At 38.8% G+C, this 20661-nt stretch overlaps 1 protein-coding gene across 1 annotated transcript; it reads left to right on the top strand.

Moving 5' to 3' along the window:
* Window positions 1-234: 234 nt before the first annotated feature.
* On the top strand, window positions 235-20163 carry LOC109051575 (synaptic vesicle membrane protein VAT-1 homolog). The gene is made up of 5 exons (XM_042720613.1): window positions 235-965; window positions 6926-7133; window positions 14191-14361; window positions 16032-16121; window positions 19886-20163. The coding sequence occupies exons 1-5, from the start codon at window positions 516-518 to the stop codon at window positions 20137-20139; spliced, it is 1173 nt and encodes a 390-aa protein (XP_042576547.1). The 5' UTR covers window positions 235-515; the 3' UTR covers window positions 20140-20163.
* Window positions 20164-20661: the final 498 nt, after the last annotated feature.

Here is a 20661-nt window from a genome sequence, read left to right as displayed (position 1 = left end):
GCATTTCAACGGCGCACATTCCTAAAGAAGAAAAATATTAATTTGTGAAAGTGTATTCACACAGCCAAAATTCCTCTCATTCTCTTGTGTAAATTTCAGCTGAGTATTGTAAAAACAGCTTTACTGCATTTGCTAAATTGAAGTCAGCACAGCTGCCTGTCAGCACACAAACTCCCTCATTGGACTCTTCAATCCATTATTCTCAACCCCCCCACCCTTAAATCCATTTCTCCGGGCTTTGCAGCTCGCCACGCCTCGTTTATTCTCAATAGTTGTCGGAGCCTCGGGTCACTCGCTACTCGTCGTGAGGCATCTTCCACTCCCTTTCTTTCTCTCTCTCTGTCTCCCTGTCCTCCACCTTCTCAGGCTCGAGCATCCTTTTTTGCAAAGGCTGAGAAAACAGTGGACCGCGAAACAGCTCGAATACTCGAGGTCGTCTGAGCTCTGCATTATCCGAGGCAGGAAAACAAACGCAAGTCTTTTCTCCTCAAAAGTTCTCGACTCAAAATCCGAACATGTCCGGCGAAGACGCACCCGCCCAGCAGCAAAATGCCGAGGAGCAGAAGCAGCAGCAGCAGCAGCAAGAAAGCAAGACGCCCGCCGAGTCCCCCAAAACCGAGAGCAAGCCAGACCCACCGCCCAGCAGCGCCTCCACCGAGGCCGCTGCCGCCGACACCCCAGCGCCCGCCGCGGAGAAAGCCCCAGAGGAGGACACGTTCAGCTACCGGGCTCTGGTGCTCACCGGCTACGGCGGCTATGATAAGGTGAAGCTCCAAGTGAAGAAGGGGAAGCCAGCTCTCAAGAGCGGCGAGGTGATGGTGCGCGTGAAAATGTGCGGGCTGAACTTCGCAGATCTTATGGCGAGACAGGGTCTGTATGACCGGCTCCCGTCCCCGCCGGTAACCCCGGGCATGGAGTGCTCCGGGATCATCGAGGCTGTCGGTGAAGACGTGACTGACAGAAAAGTGAGTAAACTCATCGCTTAGTTCATCTATACAGCCATTTATTCATTAACGCTGTTTATTTTATTGCACGTTTGACGTGTTTGTTGGTATGAAAATGTTTCCGCAATGCTTACAGTTCATACTCCGTGCAAAAATAATGCCAGTCATTCAAAGAGACAACTCGTTCTCAAACTCCTGTCACATTCACTCGCCACCGGAGACAAAAGAGGAGCGGGAGGGGCACCGATAGTCTCATTTCAGAATCACCGGAGCTCTTGTCGCGCTGACCCGAGCAGTGGGCCGGAACGCTAAACGTTCACGGCAGAGTGAGCTTTGCTTGTGTACTTGGCGAGCTGAAAGTAACAAACCGCCCGATGATACTTTTTGTACACAGTTATGCGTTCACAGCTTCTGTCGTTTCCTAGAATGGAAGCGTTTATTTTGTCGCGTCTCTGTGTGATTGAACCACCGCCCCTCTCCTTTCTCTCAGCGCTCGCGAAGTCGCACCTGAGACGCGCCGCATGCGCGCACGTGCGCGTTTAATTCTAAACGTTCTAAGAAGTAGCGAAATTCTGCTCTCAGCGGGTTTAATGCACTTTTAGCAATCTGTGCGAGCGATAGCGGTGTCAAGTGGGCTCGTGGAAGACTCTCCCCGCACGCAGAGAAAAAAGGGCGAGGCACGAGAGGGGGAAAATGCTAATCGCACGCGCCCTTTGTCATCTGCCTCGCGCATTGTGACACCGACATACACTCTGACATCATTCATCATTCCTGCCAGATTTTTTTTCTGTCTCTTCTCTTCGTTTTGGCCTCTTTAAACAATAATTATTTTCTTCCTTTTATATAAACGTCAATTTCTTATTATTACCATATTTGATACAGTTGGCCGGCGGATATCTATGCGATTAAATAGGATAAATAAATGTAATTCTCGGGTTACTCTCTCAGCTCCACAGAAAACGGCGGAGTCTAGTATGACGTGGACTAATTGACTTTCTATGTGCTCCATGTGAACAAATCGATGAGTCATGCCTGGTGGTCGCTGCGCTGGTCTCCATGGCAACGTATCATGGCAACGTCATGCACCGGCTCTCTGTGTGAGAGTTTGTTGAAAGGATTTGATATTTGTATTACCCGAGAATAAACACGCTTAATGAGAAGCGGTCGAGGTAGGATGTTGAAGAATTGTGTGAAATGCAGATTAAAGCCTGAGCGGTGTTAACACGAGAGAGGGAAAGAGGGAAAGAGAGAGCGAGCACTAGGCGTTGGCTGTTGGGTGATGCGGAGGAGGATGATAATGGTCCAGCCCATCCTCAGCTTCGTTTGTCACCGATATTGAATTTAAAAGATCACTGGCCACTCTCTCGCTCTCTCTGTATTACCATGTCAGCAAGCAAAACAATCGCTTCTTCTCACTTTGGGAGACCTGATGGAGCTTGGCAAAGCTGACATTGTTTGGTGAGCATGTGAGGTGAGGAATCTGCTGATTGTGGCGTCTGGTAAATGACTCTTTCTTGGAGGAAGAGCTTGAGACGCTGGCTCTGCACACACCACTGTAGAGGTGGACACTAAAGGCCGTGACCTCATCTCACATGACCTGACAGATGTTATTCTGAAACTGCTCTCTTGTGCCCACTCGCTGTCTATATTAGCATTTTCGTAATGAATAATTCCATGTAACTTGTTGCTTGTGCGCACACACAATATTTATCAGAGTTCTGCTGCGAGGATCAGATGCATCTGTTCACAATTATCTTCCTCTGGACCACATTGTCAGCCTGGAATTTCCTCTCTCTCTCGCTCTCCCTCCCTCCCTCTGTGTGTGTGTGTGTGTGTGTGTGATTTGACAGGTCGATGATAAACAGCGATGCAGTGAATATCAGTAAGTGAACAGCAGGGACACGAGCCTCTATAGCTGAATCTGATGGTGTGGTGTACCATTTCTGATCAAGAAACTGTTTTAACCCAGGTTTTTGACATGGAAACCTGACATGGTTTCAAGTACTCGGCATTTAAGAGCAGTTTAACGGTGCCATAAAGGAAGAGTTATGGGTTTATGAGACGTAGGCTGAGATTTGTTCAGTTAGTGGTACTATAAGAGTGATCAGTGTGGAAAAATAATAAAAACATTTACTGAGCCGTAATGTCACAATACAATAAGAGAGGTAACAGTGTTTCACGATGTGCAGAGAGTGGTTACAGAAGTGGAAACAGTACTGGTGCTGTGATGGAAGTATGACCTAGTTTAACAATTGTAGGGTATAAACGACGCGGATGAGAATAAAATGACTCTCTAAGCTCAGTTTTATTAGGTGCAGCGTAAAAACGAGCAATAATAAATAGATGAAGTTGTACCTCACTGTGCATTTCAAGTATTTTAACTTTTTAACATTAAGTTTTTTTTAAACATATAATGCTTATAGTTTTAAAAGTATAAAAATAGATTTTATATTTGTACGTGGTAAAAAAAAAAATGGGTAAAATTGTTGATTTGTTGCTGGTTGGTAGTTTGGTATTTTGAAATTTTTAGGTTTTAATAATGGAAAAATGCATAATATGCATGTAATATTAATATATAATGGGGACATTATATATCTTAAGTCTTGTACTGGTCACCATTTTAGTCACTTTGTTGCCTTTTCTAGTTCATAGGGTTGGGGTTAGGATCTCTGCAGGCCCAGAAAAAAAAAAAGAAAAACTGAAGGAAAAAAAACACTGAATGAGGGGGAAAAGAATAAATATTCCATGTAAACTCTCAATTAGACTGAGGTCATTAAGCTGCATGAATAGTAATTATAAAATCATTGTGGTATTTAAAAATAAAGTTATTTAAAAGAACTTTAGGGAGAGTAAAGCAAAATTATATTATATTTTGCAAAATAAATAACCATTCTTTACAATGCTTGGTGGATACCAATTAACATGCAAGTGAAAAATAAGCTTTTTTTTCATATTAATTAATATTAAAATAAAAATTAGAAAATCAGTAATCAGAATATTTCAGTAATTAGTTAAAATATAGCAGAAATATTTAGTGAATTAGTTCCTCCATAAATAGTTGCTGTTTCATAGATGGTTCCAATTTAAAGCAACAGTTTATTTTTGCATGGACTGCACCCCACCTGGAGCATGCGGGGGTTAAGCGTCTTGCTCAAAGGCACAGAGGTGATAAAATAGGATTGTGATCTCAATATCTCTCCACCCCATGTGGGATTTTGAGCTGCCGTCCTTTGTGTTAGCAGCTTAGAGCCTCAACCGCAGGGCTACTGCCGCCACATACAAAACAAACAAACAGAATAGACAAAATCAGTGCTGGGAGACCGCAAAGCTTTATGGAGCAGAATCCCGCTCATTTCCACAGCAACAAGATTAGAAGTTCGCCGACAGATGTATTGTATGAGCCAAATGCATTAGAGAGAGCCACTTTACCCTTCAAAGTCTGTGTGTGTGTGAGAGCATGTGTGTTAAAGTGTGTACGTGTGCATGCAGGACAGGACAGGGGGGAGAGACTGGAGAGACATGGGAGAGGATCACAGCCAGTGACAGACATCTCACGAGACCTTCAGCTGGCCTTGATCTTCGCAATCTCAGCTGAAAAGTGTGTGTGTGTTCAGCGCAAGCACAGAATACAAAGTATGATGAGTTAGTGACACAAGTGTGACTGTTTTGCAAGTCTGATGAAGAAAGAGAGAGAAAAAAGGAGGGGGAAGAGGGCTGATTTCCCCGTATGGTGAGTCATGATCACAGTTCCTGGCCAAGACTTAAGTGTCCATCGATCTGTGATGTGCAGAAAGTCCAATTAAAGGAGAAAGAAGAAGAGGAATGGCAGAAAGCAAGACTGAGACGTGGAAGACGAGAAAAGAGAGAGAGAGAGACAGGAAAGACTGAGAACCGTGAGGAGAGATGAACTGGGGCACAGACGTATCGGCTTGGGAGTAGTCCCGCTCTCTAATTGGACTGTATAGACAAGGATGCCCATGCGTCTCTTGGGCCTATTAGACTGTGTGTGTCTTCCTGTCTGTGAGGGAAGCGCTGGGTATATTAGTGTTTGCATTTTGCTTTTGAGAAATCTTGTGTGTGGTTCCTGAAGCTCTGTTGAACATTGGTGCCAAGTTTTGTGTGTCCTCAGATAGAGAAATGAAGAGCGAGGTGGTTTTCCGGCTGTGTGTGTTGTCTTCTCTCAAGCTCATTGAGGCTGAAGGATCTGCCTGCCCCCCCGATGAGAGGAACTGATCTTTAGAAATAAAGAAAGACGGGGAGATGAGAGATGAAAAGGAGTGATAGATGGAGAAAGAGTGGTGGAGGAAGTGGGATGTTTGTGATGCTAGTGATTGAGAAAATACACAAGTGGAGGACGGGATATAAGTGTTGAGTGTTTTTGTGCAAGTTACAAAGGTCAGACCAGTCAGTGTCACTGGTTTATGAATCTTGTAAACCGCTTAAAAGTAAAGTGTGCCGCTTGTTGGCGCCAGCAACACCAAACAGAATGGCAATCTGTTTTTTTTTTGTTTTTTGTTTTTTCTGAGCAGCTTGACTGGGTTGGATATAACAACACTGGCTCAACCACTGATTTGAAAACATGGACCATTAGTGGTGCAGATATTAGACTGTGCAATTCCTTTAGAGGTTTATTAGTGGTGCCACCTATTGCTCGTACTGTGTTTAAAGGGATAGTTCACCCAAAAATTAAAAAATCGCCATTTAATCAGCTTCATTTAGTTCAAAACCTGTTATTTTCTTCTGTGGAACACCAAGATATTTTGAACTCTTTTTGCCAATACAGTGAAAGGCAATGGGGTGCAAAATAATTGGACTAAAGAAATTGACAATAAAATGCCATGTAAGTGCATTAGTCCAGTTGAACTGGTATTGGTCAGGTTTTTGTGAAGTCAGACTAACAGACCTAAATATCACAATTGTAGCTTGGCTTTGTCCGACATGTGTACACCTTAAAATTTTGATGTAATGGAATTAGCGTCAGACCTTTTCTTCTGAATTGGATCATACATCCAAAAGAAACAGCTTATTGAAAAAGGAAAAAAAATAGGGTGGGGATTTCGTTCTATCCATCGGTTGTTGATTGGATGGAGGCCTGTCTGAATGCTTGTTTGATTGTAAGAAAGGGGCGGGGTTTAAAATACCTGAATGATTGGAGAAGTCCAGCATACTCAACCAGAAATAAATATATCCTTTCACTGGGGGATCAAGTTTGAAAGTCAATTTTGATTTAAAATTCACAAGCTCCCAGTAGCATGCAGGAAATAGTGAATTTCCATTTCACTAAATATTAGATTATGCATTGTCATGTATAGGTTTGATTATGCAACAAACCAATGTAGCTCTGCACAAACTCACTAATGGTGGTTCAGATTTATGTGCTACAAATGTGTGTGTGTTTGCATTCCTTGTATCTCTTCATTCCAAAGGAAGTAGTGGAAGTCTGCTCAGTGAGTTTTCCTGTATCTCTGTGTGTGTGTGTATGTATGTGGTGGTGGGGGTGGGGGGGTCGCCAAGGTAATTGAAGGATTTTCTGTTACAACTGATATTATCAAACAACTCTAAATGAAGCACATTTATCTGCTCTAAGATAAAAGATTAGCAAAACAGTCCAGATGGCTGACAGTACAGGTTCAAATATTTCGTTGAGGTATGCTAACTGTCTTGAAGGGTAATGACAACAAAACATACACGAGATCCTCCAGATCTGTGCAGCTGGCAATTGTCTTGCCAAAAATTTTTTTTTTTTTTTTTAAACTCCAACCCTACGCAAAACAGCAAATGAACAAATAACCATACAGCTCCTCTGAGCATTATCGCATCTTCTCGAAAACACTCTTAATGTTTATTGACGTATATTCAACATTGTTGCAGTGCTGCTGTAGTGACTGTGCATGAAACCCTGAAAGGCATATTGTTTCTGAAAGATTCCAGGGATGTTATCCAAATGGTCCTTGAATGTTTCTCTGTTTTCTTGTCTGTAGGTGGGTGATAAGGTCCTGGTTCTGAACCGGAGCGGTATGTGGCAGGAAGTAGTAGTGGTGGCGACCACACACACCTTCCTTATGCCAGAGGGCATGAGCTTTGAGGAGGCGGCGGCACTTCCTGTCAATTACATCACCGCCTACTTGATGCTCTTCGACTTTGGGCACCTGCGTCCAAACCAGAGCGTGCTCATCCATATGGCTGCAGGTAATTGTGTGTGTGTGTGTGTGTGTGCACTGTGGAGATTATGCAAATGTATAACAGGCTTCATAACAGGGATTACATGCAGCATAATGTAGTAATATTTTCATGCGCTGCAGCACAGTAGACACCTCCATCATGTGCAGGTGTGCGTAAGTGTTCGTGTATATACGGTTCTTGCAGCTGGCCAAAAGGGAGCCCTGGGGCTTTTTACAGCGGCGAGGGAGTACAGTAGTGGTTTACATTTACTTATGTTCTCCCATCGTCATTCGTGGGAGTGGATCAGTGAGTCCCTTGTGGCAGTTAACTATTTCCAAGTGTCGTCTCTAAGGGATTTCTCTCTCTCTCCCTGCAGGTGTACGCATGTGTGGGGGTGTGTTGGGAAACCATGCTCTCTAAATAATGAACTTTGGGAGACACTGTAAGTGCAGGTGCAGGATTGAATAGTTTATTATTTCTCAGAGGATATTCCTGTAGGTGTCAAACAAATCTCTTATCAATAAATTCATACAAGCGAGTCCCTTGGCAGCTGTTTAGTTTAGAAACTTAGGCAATGTTCTACTCACATGGAAGACTGCTTTGGCTGTATTAAAAACCAGTGACAGATTTTAGGATGATAGTTGTTTGGTTAAACTGTGATTACACAATTATTCATTTAAGTATGCAAAATTTAAAGTGATTAAGGGTTTTCTAGTCGGAATAGAATGGCGTGTGTGTATGTGGTTGTTAGTGTGTGTGAATTGATGATTTAGTCTGTGAGTGCATTACGGTGTTGGGTTTTAAGTGTGTATTTTTATTCATGAGGGTCTATAATATATATAACCAAAGTAAGGGAATACACAGTTTCAGGCTGATGAACATTTTTGTGGTAACAATATGAAAAAAACCCACAATTTTAAAACATGATATCACATCTGCCCATGTGAGAAAATGTTGGGTAAGCTAGTGAAATACCTGGAATCAGACTGAGGGGAGTAGCTAAATACATACAAATTGCTGATAAAATGTGCAAACTTTGAACAAACTGCTCTGGTATGGTATGCCCTCCACATACTCGAGATAGACCAGTATTTAAAATGCCAATATCATAATAAAAAGTAGGCATAACAAACAGCCGTTTCCTGCCTGACAGCACTGCTTAGAAACCATACAACCAATTCAAATTCATCCAGTTCAAGTGTTTTAAAAATGAAAAATGCAAAACATTGTTCATAATTGAAGTATTTGATGTCTAAGTATTTATGTTTGGTATTGTTTAAGCTAAAGAGATTCATTGCAAGACAACTGTTAAAGCCATTGATTGTATGTGTAATTAGAGCCAAGCACCCCATGGTCACAGCACAAACTACTGGTAAAAATTTTTTACAAAATTGTCTTTTTGGCTTACAATGTCTGGCTTGATGTTACATGCAGAGCTGGGTAGATTATTTTGAAGTTGTAGTCTGTTACTGATTCCAAGTTACATGACAAAAATTGTAGTTAGTAATGTAATCTTTTGCATTACAAATTTTAGGTAAAATGAACATTCATTTAAAGAGACTCCTAAGCCCTGAAAGGGACTTTCAGTACTATAAACCAGTTTCTACAAAGCGTTTTTTTTTTTTTTTTTTAGTTTCAAAGTGATGAAATAACCTGGTGGAGGTATTGCAGTGTTTTGTATGCAGCTCTTTTACATTAACTGATTAACTTGTACTGAGAAGTGCCTGGAGGACTTCTGTTTAACTGCATGGGAAGTCAGGCACATCATTTAAAAAGCATATGAGATGGTTTCCATGTTTCATTGGTTTCTGTGCACTCGTAGTGAACTAATGTTACTCTTGTTAGTGGTAGGTGTTTGTATAATTATTGATATCTTGAAATACTCATCCAGTATTTGGATGAGTATAAAACAATGAGCATGAAAGAAAAAAAACACACAAACCGTGCGTATTTGTGTAAATCTTACATAAAACCATTCTTGAATGAATTCCAGCATTCAATTTAGTAGGACAGTTTACGTAAGAATGGATTTACGAATTATATACACAGGAATCAATTCTGCTTGTGTTTCATGAATGAGGCCCAACGAACAGACTGAAATATTCTCATATTCCCTCTCTGGGGTCTGATATGTGTCTGATATCCCCTGTGAATGCTTATGGACGTATACATCAGACAGTGTGGGTGTGGATGAAGCTTTGGCTCGGGCTGGAAGGAAATGCTCTCGTCCAACTGGAGTGTTGCAGAAACCAGAATTCTCAAACAATCTCGAAAACATCTCCTTGAACCGCCACCACACCCTTAAAGAGAAAACAGGGAATGTTTTAAGACAAAACTTAGTTGTAGTCACAAATATTTGCAGAGAAATCAAACCGAAACCCCCATAATAAATAGAGGTCTCTGGTCTGTCATTTCAGGAGTGGGGGCGTCAATCACAGATGAGTAGTCTGTAGTTATGTAGCACATCGTGTTTCTCATAATTATAACCATCGTCCTTTGTTTCAGCTTGTATGTTTTCTTGTTCTTGAGATTGTTTGTGTGTGTGTCTGTGAATGCTGAAGTGTGTGCGTGTGTGTATGCTCAGGAAGCCCTTGGTATCTCAGTGCACAGGATGTTTTTTGAATTTGCTGTAAAAATGGAAATGTGTTTCCTCTGAGTTTCACTGAGAGTGAGGAATGGCACTGCACCTTCATATGGAGCACGATGCATGATTTTAGGCTAATATATATGTATTTTCTTCAAAGGATTTTTTTTAACCTCAAAATAAAAAAAAATAGTTTTTAGTTATTAGTTGATGCTTGTCACTCTTTTCCATTCAGCAACAGCGCAAGGGAACTGAAGCTGTCTGGCTTTAAGGCTGCATGAAAGTATCTGATCACAAACAGACATCGATAAATACAGGTGTAAACACGGTCCAAAATGTTTTGTGACTAGATCAATCAAAGTATTTGAAAGTGCATGTGACTAGACTACAGCGCATTTGTAGTGTAAACGCTTAAAAAGTGAAGAACTGCCTACTTGTTATAATAGTTTGTTGTATCTGGAAAGCCTTAAAAGAAAGCCATGGATGTCAATGGGCGCTTCGCTTGTAAAATAAAACAAACATTACACTTGAACCAAAAACAGCATTCCAGGATTACAACATCTAGGAAGAACAGTCACCATCTGCTAAGGTTTATGAAATTGATTTCTAATGATCTTTTACTGTCCCCTTCCCCTGTAATTTTTTTAAAAGGTTAGTTGATCCAAAAATGAGTTCTGTAATTTATTCACCCTGATGTCATTTCAGACTTTGGTTTCTTGTATGGAACACACACACAAAAAAAGATGTTTTGAAGAATGTTCACTCTGCTCTTTTCCATACAGTGTCATTTGTCAGTCGAAGTAGACTGCATGACTTTGAAAAAGTTTTCCATACAAGACAAAGTATGACTTCTGAAGTCATGCAATAGCTTTTTGTGAGAAAAAAAGATACAACCACAGAAATTCTTCCCCTCAACCGCAGCGTTATTAATGTTTTGAATAAGCTTTTATTTTTATATTTTCAGTATTCATTTAAATTTTAGATTATGATTTAGTAATTTTGTTTTGTCATTTTTTTCTTTTGTTCATTTCATTGAATTTGTTTATGCATTTTATCTAATATAACAGATGTAGTTTTAGTTCACAGTGGCAACACTGCACAGCTGTCAAGTTTTATTTGCACTTTTACATTTTAAACTTGATGTGTCGCAATTGACACTTTAATTTTTCTGTGAAATGTTCCTTTGCATTACATCTCTAGCCTTCCAGTTTGTTAGCATAAGCTCACTCCCCTATAAGGTTGGACATGTGGAAATGTGATATAGTAGCTTATTGCTGCTTTTATAAACGGCCAGAACAAATCAGAGCGGAGTACAGCCTCTTCATTGTGACAGCGCCAAATACTGCACCATTATCTGTCTGATTGGTGTGTGACTCACTTGAATTCGACTGACCAGTCACTAGCTGTTTTATTTGGTTTGCTGGACCTTTGCCTTTAGTGCTGATTTGAGAACCGTTTTGAAGAATTGAACAGTAAGAATCAGATACGAGAAGTTGTTTATAGATTAGCACACATTTACAGCCTCCACTTTGAATCCTGTCAAACAACTCGCAGTGAAACAAGTCTCTTTCTCTCTGTGTCCTCTATTTGCACTGAGGGTGTGGGCTGAGTGCTCGTATGTTGGGAATCTGCAGAATTCCTCAGTGTTTTGGGGGAAAATTCCCTCTCGCTAGAGGAGGGTGATATTGGGAGCGTAATATTGTTGTGGCCGAGATTGTTGGCTGCTAGTGTGTGTGTGTGTGTGTGTGTGTGTGTGTGTGTGTGTATGAATGTGTGGATAGAAGGAAGCATAAAGAGTTCACTGTGCGTGTGTTTCACCCTCGAACGACCTGATTAGATGAACATTGCACTTAATGTTCTTAAATAAAAATGCCACACAATCCTAAGCGCAACAAATGGAATTAAACAGGAGAATCTGCATATGTAGCTGCATATGTAGCTATGGATTCTTTCTTCTCTTGCTCTCCACAAGCCCTGAGTCAGTTTGATCAGTGCACTTATATTTTATTCAGAAACCCTTTGTTTGGATTACTTTTCAATTACAGCCTCACTTATAGCCAGACCTTTGACTAAACGACATATGGTCTGGTCCTCACTGCAGCTTATTCTGGCCAAGAACTGCCCACTTGGACAGAAAGAGACCTCCTGAAGCAAAAAACGACAGTTTTTTATTTTATTTAGCATGCTATTTAGAAGCGGGTTTATCTTTAAAATAACACAATAACAGACCAGTGAAGAAAAAAAAAAAGTTTAAAACATTAAATGAAATAAATAAAAGAAAGACGCTTCCTTACCACTGATGTTTTATTAACACAATTAGTATGGCAAACATTACTTTTGGGGAAAAAACCCCCCCAAAAAACATTATTTTTATTATTTTAGTTTTTTTCTTGTTATTTGAGTTGAATTATTTATATTTAATTATTTATTATATATTAATTTAAAAAAAATATATATATATTTAAATGCAGCCTTGCCCTATATATATATATATATTTATTTTTATAAAATAATATTATGGCCGCAGCCTAGTGTGGCTTTGCTGGATTTGTAGGAATTAGTAAATTTGAATACATTGGGATTAGTGTGTTTGTAAAGTGCACATATTTTTGGAGATTATGAAAGAGATTCGTTTTGTCTGTGTTTGTGTGTGTGTGTGTGTGTGTGTGTGAGGTTCAGGGGATCTCTTGGCAGCTCTATCACAGGTCTTGTGATCGGAGCTCAGTGGTCGTGGGGCAGCCTGGCACCGCACCCCCCACACGAGGTCCAGTAGGAGAGGGCACCGCACCCCCCAATGTGACAGCACGTGTGTTCTCATGCATTGTGAGCTCTCTGACAGAGAAAATGGCGGTCCTGCTGCTTTCAGAGAAACCAACTCTTCCCGAGTTGCCATGGCAACACAAACTTCATTCACTAGCGAGTGAATGAGGAAGAGGAAGCGAGGGCCAGTTTAATGAAGTGATGGAACAGAAGAAGATACTGTATATGAGCACTACAGAGATTCAGTGTCGCCCCTTACTGAACTGTCAGCTGATTTTCTCTGGCAGAGTAAAAGCTAATTGACTTGCAGTGTGTATGTACTGTATACATGGTTCTGTACGTTGTGGACCGATTAACAGTTTACCTTTCTACATCATAGTGGGAAGAAAAGTAAATATTTTAAATTTTTACACAAATTGTAGAGTTTGACTGTATCAATCTCAACCATGCAATTGCTTCTAGTGTTATTGTACAAATAGGTTATAAAGAACTACAAATCATGTTTTTTACAAACTAGGTAGCATGTACTGAGTTAGGGTTAGTTATTTTATTATTTTACTTTTTTATTTTAAGCTTCTGAAAATTGACTTAATTTTTTAGAACGTCAGGCTTTATTTTGTATCATATCTTTTTCTTTTCTTTTCTTTTTTTTATAGAAAAAAAAATATAAATTTTTTCTATATTTTATACTTTGTTTCTCAACAACACTTTTTGCATGCTGTTACTCATTCTGGCTTATATTTTATTTTACTTTTTAGTTTTGCTTTTATTTTACTTTTTTAATTTATTTGATTATTTTTTGCATGCTGTTACTCATTCTGGCTTTTTATTTTATTTATTTATTTTATATAAAAAAGTGATTTTTATTTTTTGTATCCTATTCATCACAGGGGCCAGTAAAAGTGTGTGTGTGTGTGTGTGTTTGCAAGCACCATTTCTCACAATCCAAAGCCTAGAGCACTTGATGATGACATTTTATGAATATCACTGTACATACTGTATGCGCGCTCTATTAATTTTGTCATTAGATAAGCTTTACCCTTTGTAGGTTCATGCACTAGTGACCTTTTAAGACTCGGCTCTACCGCTCCCTTTGAAGCACACACACACACACACACACACACACACAAGACACGCAGTAAAATTGAGATTAAATGGATCTGCTCACAATCTATGTCTGATGTAAATGGCATCTTTAAGACATTAGACCCCAGACAGAACTCGTGATTGGTGACCTGCTGTCCTGGAGCCTCTCTCAGACTTGAGGTTAAAGCTTGGCACTAAAAGTACTATGCTTTGAAATGACTTAAAGATGTTTGCTGTTGCTGTATTTCAGAAGTAACGGTAGCAGACGGTGTACGCAGTAAACAGTTCTCATAAAACTTTCACCATAAACCACTGCGTTTAAACGTTAACCTTTTATGTTCATGAGTTTTTTTCTGATAAATTTGTGTTCCTCCACAGAAGAAAAACACTAGAAAATCCATTAATAAATTGATCAAAGTTATTTGTCTTTGAAAGCACTTGCAAATTAAACCAGGATAATGGCACTGCTACAATGGTCCTAATGTTTGTACATGTGTGGGTGGGTGCTCGTCTTTAAGGTCATATGGCAGCACTGAGTTTTGTCCTGCTGTACCCTTTGCTTGCATGTTTCTGTTCTTGTTTTGAGATGGAAAGTGCCGAAAATAAGTTGTGTTCAGGGCTCTTCTCATTTCTTAATTTTTGTTTCCTCTCTAGGTGGGGTGGGTATTGCTGCCACTCAGTTGTGTAAAACGGTGAATGATGTCACCGTGTTTGGCACCGCCTCGGCCAGCAAGCACGAGGTCATCAGCCAGGGCGGAGTCACGCACACCATTGACTACCGGACACGTGATTATGTGGAGGAGATCCGTAAAATCAGCCCCAAAGGTGAGCACTCACACAGTAAACCAGCTTTAAGAACATGATCTACCATTCAAAAGTTTGGGGTCAAGATTTTTTTTGAAAGAAATGTATACTTTTATTCAGTAAGGACAAATTAAATTGATCAAAGTGACCTTAAAGATATGTTTTGAGCTTTCTATTGATCAAAGAATCCTGGAAAAATGTTGCCACGAAAGTAATAAGCAGCATAGCGGTTTTTTATTTAAGCATACTATAATAATTTCTGAAGGATCATGTGACATTGAAGACTAGAGTAATGATGCTGGAAATGCAGCTTTGCTTCACAGGAATACATTACATTTTAGAATGTACTGAAATTAAAACCTGTTAGTTAAATTGTAGTAACATTTCACAATATTTCTGTTCTTACTGCATTTCTGATCTGCCTTAGTGAGCTTAAAAGACTTTTTTGATTTTGTGGTTAATAAACTTGTTTTAAGACCACCTGTTAATAATTAAACATCATTTTAAATGCAACATGTTCCCCCAATGACTAATCATCACAAATAAATAGATGTAAATGGTTTCAGTTTGTAGTTTTTACTTTGGGTGTTATGTGCACAAATAGCCTTGTAAATATAGTGCCAGAATGGAAATCTAACATAAGAAGCCTTTCTGCTTTGCTGTTAGCAGACCGTTTGTGTATATTAAACTTCCATCTGTCCACTCTGTCTATTGAGGTTTTGCTGTGTGTGTGTCAGCTGTAACTCTTAATACTGTGTCCGATAAAACATTGTTAAATCTTTTGTCTCCTCACAAAAATGTACAAAACAAGTTCCTTCCTTTTTTTGTTTGGCTCTTTTCCATGACTGAACATTTTATGTGATGTACTCCTCTGACCATAACCGTCTTAGAGATGTAGAAACACAGTCTCACATCGATGACGTTCCACTCAACAACACGAGCGCAGCGTTAACCCATAAAGAACTGTTGAATAAGGAACTTCAGCAATACACTGATGTGCTAAACTTGCTGTTGCAGTGGAGCTTTAAAGACAAATAACTTTTATTTTACAGTGCAAATTATCTAACCACTAAAACACAGCACAATCGACATGCATTGCTGAAAACATCACAATAATAAAATAAAGATTCTTATAAAATAAAGATTCTTTGATCAATAGAAATATATAAAAATATATTAGGGTCATTAAAAAAATTAGTTTTTGAAAGAAGTCTCTCAAGCTTACTAAAATTATATTAATTTGATAAAAATAAATTTAAAACCATAATATTATCAAATACTGTTACAATTTAAAGCAACTTTTTTCTGTTTTAATGTATTTTTAAAATTTAACTATAAATTGATTTAAAATGAATTGTGTTTGTTTGTTTGCTGGTTTTTATTGTATTTGTTATATTTGTATTTTTCAAATAGTTTTTGCCATGAAAATGACCTTTTGATGTTGACTTTTTAAATAAATATATACTATACTTAATATAATTTCTATACTTAATAACATTTAATTTACACAAGATTTGTTATAATTCAGACTTAAGTATATTAAAACGAAAACAGATGCACTCTTTTAAATTAAGACTTCTGTTAATTGGGCAAGCAGTTACAGTTTTATAGATACAGTGTATATGAATTAATGCAAGAAGAACATTATTTTGGTCATTCACCGTCTGTGTCTTTCTTCCTGTGTGTTTTAGGATTGGATATTGTTCTGGATCCTCTGGGAGGCTCTGACACCCATAAGGGCTACAACCTGCTGAAACCAATGGGGAAGCTCGTCAGCTACGGTGAGCCGCTCTGACCACCAGCTCGGGGAAATTCTTTTGTTATTTTTTTTTTTGTGTGGTCTACCAAATGCTACAGTATCGATCTGAACGGCTGAGGTTTTTCACTGGTTAAATTGAGTCCAGCTGATAAATCTGAATAGCTTGACAGTGACTTATTACAGTAAATCAACTTCAGAAACACAATACCCTGAACAAGACCCCTTCAAAAAAACATGGCGTCCTGAAGTCCCACACAACTGTCTTTGTCCCTCCGTCTCTTCTCTCGCTCACTCTCTTCCACTATCCTGCTTTATCAGAACAATGGCTCCTCTATCTGACACAGAACCCAGAATGTGTCCGAATGTAGCAGACTGGGTCAGGTCCAAATCACAGGCCAACTCAGAGCTCGCTTTGTGTGAATATGTGTGTGTGAGAAAGAGAGACAGAGAGGGTTGTCATTGCTTTATGTGTACATTTCCCCCTCGCTAATGGTACGATAGAGTGTAATTTACTCTAATATCCTTTTTTTGTCCCAATGTATCCTTTTTTATCTTATTGCATGCTAATATGCCACCTTTGAAGTGAACAGAGAGAATGATGGTTAGACTGTTAGGAAATGAAAGAGAAGACATGTGCGAAATGAAGGGGATAATCGTGTGGAGAGACACTAAAACGAGAGGAGGGAGAAAACAAGCGAGGGAGTGACAGACGTGGGAAGCGATGCGAGAGGATGTGCGGACAGTGAGCGAATGAAGACGGGTCAAAGAGTGCAGTGTTGGAAAAGGGAGAAAAAGAGAGCGAGAAGGAGTGGCCAGAGAGGCATGTCATTCCTCTGTAAATGAAGAACGCTCACTGTGGGAGCCATTAAGCAATAATTCACCCGTCGGTCAACCGCAACACACATTTTACATGCAGAAAACTCACACAAATACCTATTCATGCTCGAGGCACATGCTCACAGTTCAGACGCCTCTCTCTCACACACACACACAAAGACATTTTTACTAGTGTAGCTATTAAACAAAAGTTTTAAACTTATTAAGAGGTTTATTTTATGCCTAAGAAACTTATTCTTTTGTTATAAATATGATCTTTTTTTTTTCGAAGATCTGGGGTCTTATTTATAAAACTCTCTGTAGATTTCATCCTAAAATGTACGTAGGCACAAAAGCTAGATTTTTGCGTACCCACAAAAGTTTTCAGATTTCTAAAACCATGCGTACGCCAGAACATGGCGCAAAAATCCCTTTATAAATCCCAGTCAGGGGAAGATTTTGTGTACGTGCATCTCCACCCCGACTTATCCCCGAATAACCATATATGGAGCTTACAACGCATTGTTTTACTATGCATAACCTCATCTGCATATCATTTCCATGCTTATTCCCACCCTGTGACACCATGTTTAACACCGAGACATTAAGGAAATATGAGATGGGGACTATAATGCCATTTGTGCCATACACATAAATTTTTATTGCTAAAAATTATCCAGTATCCTGTTATGTTTTATAATAAATATATATATTTTAAAATAGAGTTGATATCATTCTTTTAGACTGGCCAAATAGTATTTCAATCGTTTTAAACAATTAAAATCAAATTAAATGTATGCAGTTTTGCTGATGAACATCTTTTAGCTATTTTTACTTAAAACAGATAGGCCCATATTTACTGCAGTGTAAATACAATTGTCTGATTCGGCTCGTCACTGACAAAGTATTTTTAAAAAGGAAACGTACAAATCTTACCGTTTTCTCCTAGTTATATACTGCAAATATAGTGGTATTTTTCATTATGTTGTTGAGATGCCTTCACATGACATCAACACCTCCGTGCAGCTGCGGTTGTACAGAAAGCTATTATCATTGGTCCTATACCGGACAATGGACCGTTCGACCACTGAATCCAGCAGTGTCCAGTAGTGCGCATCTTTGATCATTGTTCTCGCTAAAATATTTCTCATAACATGTGATCTGTAGTTTAGTTTGAAGATGAATTATTGTGCATCTATAGCACTCCTCGCTGTCATGAAAACAAAGCATACCACAGGAAAATAAAATAAAATTATGTAATTGTTTTTTGTAAAATTATGTAATTTCAGTGTTTATCTCCATTAATGCGAGTGGAGTATTTAATATAAATGTGTATATCGACATGAAAACAGTTTAAAGTTTAAAATCGCTGTTTACTTAATTACTTTTCTCAGTCCAGGAAAAAGAGTTTGTATGCATGGTCTAGAATGTCCGTATGGTGCGTACATATTTACGCCAAGTTTATTTTTTGTAAATCACGATATGTGCGCGGAAAATTGCGTACGCATGTTTCTATGCCCATTTTGTGCATACGCAATATTTCTAAATGAGACCCCTGAATTGGAGACAAAATGTCTTTTTAGTATGTAATTCACTGATTTATCCAAAACGGGCACTGACAAATGGATATCTAAAATATAAAACCATTCCCACTTATTTTGTTGAAAATATTCTTGAAATAAGTCTCTTACACTCACAAAGGCATTTAATCAAAAATACAGTAAAATGGTAATATTGTGAAATATTATTACACTTTAACATTTGCAGTAGTCATTACTCCAGTCTTTTATTGTCACGTGATCATTCAGAAATCATCCTAATATGCTGATTTGGTGATACATTTCTTTTTATTACAAGTGTTGAAAGCAGTTTACAACACATTTTAGGAGAATTCATGAAACCATGTTTTTATTGATTTTTTTTTAAGTTCAAAAGAGCGCAGCATTTTATTTGGATTAGAAATCTTTAACCATTATAAATGTTTTTACTGTCACTTTCAATCAATGTATCCTTGCTGAATAAAAAGTGTGAACAAAAAAAAAACATATGTATATTATCAATTCGTCATCGTCACATTTTCTTGATAAAAACAAACTTTACTTACGCTATCAGAATAAGAAAAAAAAAACTATTCTATTTAATATTTTTACATTAACAGTGTAATTAATATTTATTAAAGCTAAGCATGAATCTCTTCAAATTAGTGTTTTTATGCATTTTGCATTCAAAATAACTTAAGGCAGTAACTATTTATACAGTATATTGTATTTTGAACTTATGTTCAGCTTTTCTTTTTAACAGTTAACTTGTAACCATTTTTGTTTTTTTTTTCGGCAAATATTGGTCTATTGGTCACAGTCCAGTAGGAGATATAAGTTGATTACTCACTAAAAAGACTCCCACAGATCCAAGTTTTTTGGGCCATTTCACGTCATATCTTGACCTAACAAAGTGGTTATATGTGTGTGAGTTTTTACTTACTTATTATTTTTTAATTAGTCTTTTCATTGACTCCATTATTATTGTTCATTCAGAATGATTCGCGAACACACTTGATCACAAGAGGTGGGATTTATTGCATGGAACCAATCACACGCCGAACCATAACCAGTCATATTCAGTCATATCGCAAATTGAGGCATTGCCTCCTCTCTCGTAACTTTCTCCCATTCATTCTCAACTACCCCCCATCAATCTCACCACACGCCATAGAGGGTATGTTAAAACTCAATGGACTCATACTGTATGTGTGTGTGTGTATATAACAAATATATATAAACAAACTATAGTATAATATTTTCTCTTACCGTGATAGAAAATTACTCCTGCTGTAATAACATTTCAGTCATACCTTCCATCCTATAAATCATAGTAATATCCTGCGAGAATTGATCCAAATCCTGATGTTAATGCACTGATGTATATCTGTGTTTTCTGTGTCATCTCGATGTTTGTGTTTGCACCCTGCAGGTGCCGCTAACATGTTGGCAGGTCAGAAGAAGAACCTGTTTGTGGTGGCTAAGACCTGGTACCAGCAGTTCTCCGTACATACCCTGAGCCTGATCCAGGGAAACCGCTCGGTGTGTGGATTTCACCTGGGGTACCTGGACTCTGAGACCGAGCTCATCGCTCAGGCCATGGCAGCCGTTATGGACCTGTACAGACAGGGCAAGATCAAGCCCCGAATTGACTCCACCTACCACCTAGAACAGGTGAATGAATGAGTGTCAGACGAGAGCTGATGTGTTTTGGGGAAAAGAACACAAGTATAATTATATCTGGGAGTGTATTTATGCCAGGAAGTTGAAATCCATTGAGATTAAATATATACGAATGTGTCACCTCAACCACCACTCATGCCTTGTACTCCTTCAACTCTTTGATCAATCGTTCTTGCCTCGTCCCTCCTTGTTCTTTCTTCCATCGTTCCCTATTGTTTCTTCTCCTTTCTTATCTCTCCTGTTGCTATGGAGACGTCTCTTCCTGCTTACAGTAAGTGAGCGCGACGGCGAGCTGATGCTTTTATGACGATCCGGGCTTTTATCAGCCTCGTCAGACTTTGGTGTTATTGAAAATTCGTAAAAAGAATTATGAAGTGCTTTCGCATTCAACCGAAGCGAATATTTCACAAGACTTGAGCTGATGAGAAGAAGAGCTGTTTGAAGCGCTCTGTGTATGTTGATCTCCCTGTCCTTCGCTCTCATTTCCTGTCTCATTCTCTTTCCTCAATCTGTCCACAAGTCAAT

This window comes from Cyprinus carpio, chromosome B3 (genome assembly GCF_018340385.1).
Source record: "Cyprinus carpio isolate SPL01 chromosome B3, ASM1834038v1, whole genome shotgun sequence".
Taxonomy (NCBI): Eukaryota; Metazoa; Chordata; class Actinopteri; order Cypriniformes; family Cyprinidae; genus Cyprinus; species Cyprinus carpio.
Note: the sequence above shows the minus strand (reverse complement) of the source record. Positions and strands in the feature narration are given on the sequence as shown.

Bases quoted from the DNA above. Each gene is read 5' to 3' on its own strand.
- LOC109051575 (XM_042720613.1), top strand. From the start codon at position 516: ATGTCCGGCGAAGACGCACCCGCCCAGCAGCAAAATGCCGAGGAGCAG. The intron at 14,362-16,031 runs GTGAGCACTCAC...TGTGTGTTTTAG, and splicing joins CCGTAAAATCAGCCCCAAAG to GATTGGATATTGTTCTGGAT. The intron at 16,122-19,885 runs GTGAGCCGCTCT...TGCACCCTGCAG, and splicing joins GGGGAAGCTCGTCAGCTACG to GTGCCGCTAACATGTTGGCA.